At 44.4% G+C, this 5,676-nt stretch overlaps 1 protein-coding gene across 1 annotated transcript; it reads left to right on the forward strand.

Moving 5' to 3' along the window:
- The first annotated feature begins 4,541 nt into the window (after window positions 1–4,541).
- LOC125202854 (histone H1) lies at window positions 4,542–5,388 on the forward strand. Its single transcript, XM_048101331.1, has 2 exons — window positions 4,542–4,760; window positions 4,840–5,388. Exons 1-2 carry the CDS (start codon window positions 4,620–4,622, stop codon window positions 5,260–5,262), a joined length of 564 nt encoding a protein of 187 aa, XP_047957288.1. The 5' UTR covers window positions 4,542–4,619; the 3' UTR covers window positions 5,263–5,388.
- Window positions 5,389–5,676: the final 288 nt, after the last annotated feature.

The raw sequence follows: 5,676 nt of genomic DNA on the forward strand, positions 1-5,676 counted from the left end.
ATTCTGAGTTTTTACGCAATTTGGTTGAAGAAGATGATGTCGCTGTTCGTTAGTACCAGAGTTAGTTGTTTTGCCAGCTTTTCGTCCGTACTCTGCTTTTTCAGTCATGGTCCCCACGGTCAGTTTGTTTCCCAGGTCTAGGTAATTAGAGTAGTTTCTTAAATCTAGTGATAGATCGGGTAGTTTTTGAGCATGCTTGTTGTTTCGCCTAGATCTAGCTGTTAGCGTAGCAGTTTTTAAATTCCCAAGTTAAGTTTATTTTCCTCAACCCAAGAAAAATGCGTGGCAGCAGCCAACCCCAAAAACAAGTCCAAATCCTTGAACATGATTATTACGCATCCATCTCTGTGGGATCGATCCCTACTTCCCTATACTAGGTTTAGTAAAGTGGTTGAGGGTTTTTGAAAGAGTGCTCTGTGTGTCCGACGACCAGGATTTTCCGACGACCAACGAGTTCCTAGACCGCGTGATCTAGAGGATTTGCTGGACCAAGGAAACCTGTTAAATTCCTTCTGTGCGCACCGTGAGATCCACCTCGTTTTCAAATGGCGCCGTTGCCGGGGAAGGATGGCGTTTATTGTTATTGCGTTTAAGGATTTGGTGTAAATATTTTAATTTCTGTTATTTTCTTTCTCTTTGACAGTTTATGAACGCAGGCTTTCATTCTGGAAGTTGGGCGAGCTCATCTGGGTCAAGGAGTGGCCAATACAAGTGGCGAGTCAAGGAATCTACATCTACCATCACCACCAGATCAGGATTGAGGACGGAGGATCCATTCCCGTTCGAGTCAGAGAGTGAAAAAGAGTGGAATTCGTCGACAGAGGAGAACCCGGAGTCGTCAACAGAACCAGAGCATTCCGAGACCGAGGAGGAGGAGGACCCGAATATGGCTCATCTGATAGATCCCGATCCGGAAATAGGGTCGCTCACCGCACATCTCGACGGTGAACCCGCTCATGCTATAGTCTCGAACCCACGACGGAGGGCGATCGATATCAAGACGAATGTACTCGGAGTTTTACCCACTTTCTCTGGGCGAAGGAACGAATGCCCTTATGAATTTTTGAACGAGTTCAGTAAACTATGCAGCATTCAAAAGCGACCCAACGAGGCAACAGAGGAGGACTACCGTCTTCGGGCAATCCCGTTTGCTCTCAAAGGGGAGGCGAACACTTGGCTGCTAAGGCTCTCACCGGACTCGATCAACACGTGGAAGGACTTTAAACTAGAGTTTTTGGATTACTTTTTTCCGTCCAACAAGACGAATGCCTTGAAGAAGGAGATTCAGGAGTGCAAGCAGGAATACGATGAGTCTCTGAGTTCTTATTGGTCCCGTTTCAAGGGGCTGCTGGATGCTTGTCCGAACCACAGGATGATAGAAGCGGAGACTTACTATCTGTTCTACGAAGGTGCAAACCCTGAATCAAAGGACTTGATGAACTCCTCGAGCGGGGGAAATTTTACCAAGAATAAAGCAAGTGAAGCTCGGGAAACCTTGGGAAGGCTGATCGAGGCGAAGAAGGCCTATGATAACCCGCGAAGCATATTGAGGAGAGGATCAACCAATGCAGTAATGGAACAAGAAGACAAGAAGGTGGAAGATAGGATCGATAAACTGGAAAAAGCCTTGCTAAATGCAATTGAGAAATACAATCCGCATGCTCCAGTGGAAATTGAGAAACCCCCTGGTCAAGAGGAAAGACAACTTCAACCGTATTACAGTCAGCCCTGCGAAGGGGAGTGCCAAGCTCAAGCACATTCGATGGGAAGTTGGAATCCCGACGGAAGTTGGAACCAAGGAAGACAGAGGGATGCTCCATGGAGGACTCACCCAAACTTTAGGTGGACCGACCATGATCAAGGCCAGCCACCCCCACTTCAGCTCACGAATTATGCACACCCTCCGGAGAGGCAGTCCAACTGGTCAGGAAAAGGTCAAGAGGGACAATTGCAGCTGGGGTACAGGAATCAGGACCATACTAATTGGGGAAATAGGAATCAGAACAATCCAGGGAGCTCCTATGTGCCACCTCATCAGAGAAATAACCAAGGGAACTACCAGAATTCCCAACCAAATCATCAAGGGAATCAAGGGTCTGGTAGCCAGTACAACAACCATCAGGGAAATCAAGGGTCTAATAACCAATATAACAATCATCAAGGTAACTATCGTCAGAATCAAGGTCAAGGACCGAATTCTGGTCAATTCAACTCCAGACCACAAAGGAGTTTGGATGACATGGTCCACGATCTAGTGAATTCACAGCAGTTCATGCAGAGTAACCTACACTCCAACAATGACGTGGTGCACAAGTTACAAGATGCTCAGTCTGAACATAAAGCCGCCATGGATATGATGGCAAAGCAACTGTCCCAGATTGCAGTCTCCTTGAATGAGATGCGAGAAAATGAAGGGAAACTTCCTGCCACCGTCAAACCGCCAGACCGAGCAAGGGCGGGGTCATCGCCGATGAACTGCGTCTCCACTGGGGTCGACGTGTGAGACGAAGCCGTCAAAAAATCAAGAGAGGGACGATAGACCGTGTTCCCCCGGTGGCCCCCGCATCTCGGGATGCATACCGTGCTGCATCCCTCCCTCGCCACATCATCCCCATCATCTATCGCCGCATCTGCTCGCCGCATCCGGGACATACCTCCCCACCCCGGCGTCGACCGTCCGCGTCGATCCCACGCCCCCGCCCGGCATCCCCCCTCGCTTCCGGCGTCTCCAGCCATCATCCTCATCAAATGCCCCCAAGGGACGTTAAACCCTGGGCCCATCTCGGCCCCATCCAGATCCCACGGGTACCGTGGGCGTATGAGAGCCGCTCGTCGCCGGACTGGACCCGTTGTTGTTGTCCATCGCTCGATGATGTTCTTGTACGTAGTTAGAGAGAGAAAACTCGTTAAAACAAGTGGTGCAAATGAAAATGAAACTAAAATCGCGATATATAGGTTTTCAAAAAACGAAAATAGGCGCTGGCCGATCGCTGGCCGATCGGCACGCCACAATGGCGGCCAGCGCCCCTGAATCGGCTAGCCCACGCCTATTCTCTGGCCGACTGCAATGGTTCGGCTAGCCGATCGGCTAGCGACGCGAATCGGCTAGCCGGCATTGTGGATGCTCTTAGTGAGAAATTAAAAGAATAAATTTTATAAAAGACAAAGGTTAGTTGAATATGCAAAGATTAGGTAGTAGGAATTTGAAGAAATTATGTATGCATATGCAAAGATTAGTTGGATGGACAAAGAAAAGCATAGCAAAAGTGAGTGAAATTTAGGAATAGGTAACATGCAATGTATTCATACTATATATAAGTAGCAATTAATTAATGATAAATAATGCATGTTTGGTATTCGGATAAACTCCTAATGAATCCAATTAGGAGTAGTATAAAGGATCCTCTTCAAAGCTTTCATTTACGCACACTGAAGAAAATAAAAGAAAAGGCATATAATTAGGAGTACTACTTTTTTGAACCATTTGCAAATTGGTAACTCATAATTTGATTTTCATGATCACGGTAAAATAAAGAACCCTGCATAAGTAAATAAAACGAAGACTACACTATGAATACCTCAATTAGAATAATGTCGTGTCATAAAACAGATATTGAAACGATGACGGCCACATCATCATATCCTTCCCACAGCCTAGTCAATGTTCTAGCCAAGCAACAACGTAACAATAGCCTAGCCAATGCCTTAGCCATCCCGAGAAAAACAACGTCAATAACAATAACAACGAAATGAATCGGAGAAAAAAAACATAGAACAAAATGGTAATAGGGTATTTTAGAAAAAATAAAAAAAATACAAACAAAATCAGCTAGTTGATTGTTCGCTCACGCCCTAACTGTAAGGCGTTGTTTTCTCGTTCTTTTAGCTAGCCTAACGCAATAGCGGTCTAACTGAACGCCCTAGCCGCACACCGGTTGGCTAGGGCGCCTCCTAATCCGCTATTATGGATGATTTTAGTTATATCGTCAAAAAATACACAAAAGAAACTAACGTGCAATTATAGAACCGATGAAAATTGAATTATAGTAATACTACTATCATAATAATTACTCGAGCTTACAAATACTCATTAGTTGACAAATGACAATATTAAAAACTAAACAAATAAAATTTGTTGATATGTAGTAGGAGTAGAATATATTGGAACACAAAAAGCCCAAATCAGAACCATTTTTGATCATTTCTACCGACATTACAATCACAATTTCGTAACATTCAATCCCCATAACAATTCCCATTTCATTTTCATAAAACATGTTGCAAATTCTATGCCATAATTAAGAAAAAAAAACACAACCAAAAAAATAAGTAAACCCCCACATTCTTTTCGGATAAGGAAGGCAACGCATCAATCCATTTCCCACCCCAATCAACGTCTCTCACAACTCCACGTGGACGCACAGATTTTCCCACGACTAAAATCCTCAATCCCCACCAGCACTTACTGACCAATCAGAGCTCACCGTTCTACCTCACGCGGATCGCGCTCCCCTATTTAAACGCAAAGCCACGCTTGCGTAGTTCATACATTCAAATCATTTTCAAAAATCCCCAAGTTTTTCAATCAATCAATCGAATTATATCGTGCTGAAATTGAGATGACGGTAGCCGAGCAAGTTAAGAAGCCTACGGCGGCGAAGCCGATCAAGGAGAAGAAAGCAACCAAGGCAGCGCCCAAGGCGAAGAAGGCCGTAGCTGCGAAATCCTCCAAAACCGCCTCTCATCCGCCTTATTTCGAGGTAATTTTTGTTTGATTACTTCAATTTCTCATCGCTGATTGCTTCAATTCCGATTAATTATGTTTTCAAAATTGCGCAGATGATTAAGGAGGCGCTGTTGGCTTTGAACGAGAGGAGCGGTTCGAGCCCTTACGCGATTGCGAAGTACATGGAGGACACGCACAAATCTGTTCTGCCGGCGAATTTCAGGAAGATTTTAGGGCTCCAACTCAAAAACTCTGCTGCGAAGGGGAAATTAAACAAAATCAAGGCCTCGTACAAGTTGTCCGACGCCGGAAAGAAGGCGGCGGCGACGAAGCCTGCTGTGAAGAAAGCCGCTGCACCTGCCGCTAAAAAATCGAAGGCGGCTGCTGCTGTGGGAACTAAGAGGAAGGCGGAGGCGGTGAAGAAGGTGGCGGCGAAGAAGCCTGTGAAGAAGGCGGCGACTCCGGTGAAGGCGAAGCAGCCTAAGAGCATAAAATCGCCTGCTGCTAAGAGGGCGAGGAGGGCTGTTGCTGTGTGAAGGGATTAAGGGTAGTTTGTGAAGTAGGTTTTGTAGATATTTGTTTGGAATCAAAGATATGGATGGTGTTTGGCAGTTTTATGGTTTGTATATTTTTGTTTTGAATGAATGCTTCTTTCATCTTCATGGAGTGACCTTGTTTTTTTTTTACAGTATTTTTTAAATCTCCATCTGTTTATGCTGTTGTTTTTAATTTTCTATTGAACTTCCACACAAGTTATATTGTGCCATAAATTTTGAGAATGATGTATTTGTTTAAATCTAGAAACGTTGGATGATTATTTTCCAATCCAAATTAATTACTCCTTAAAAACTCTATATTGGGAACTATATCTTTCCTATAATGAGAGCTTATATCTTTTCTGCATAATCACTATTTTATATTTTTCACTTTTAATTTTTTTTCAATGATTT

Source organism: Salvia hispanica, chromosome 1, assembly GCF_023119035.1.
Source record: "Salvia hispanica cultivar TCC Black 2014 chromosome 1, UniMelb_Shisp_WGS_1.0, whole genome shotgun sequence".
Taxonomy (NCBI): Eukaryota; Viridiplantae; Streptophyta; class Magnoliopsida; order Lamiales; family Lamiaceae; genus Salvia; species Salvia hispanica.

What these genes read in the sequence shown, in the direction of transcription:
- LOC125202854 (XM_048101331.1), top strand. Translation starts at nt 4,620, where the DNA reads ATGACGGTAGCCGAGCAAGTTAAGAAGCCTACGGCGGCGAAGCCGATC. An exon ending in CTCATCCGCCTTATTTCGAG is followed by an intron (nt 4,761 to 4,839) that starts GTAATTTTTGTT and finishes AAAATTGCGCAG; the next exon opens with ATGATTAAGGAGGCGCTGTT.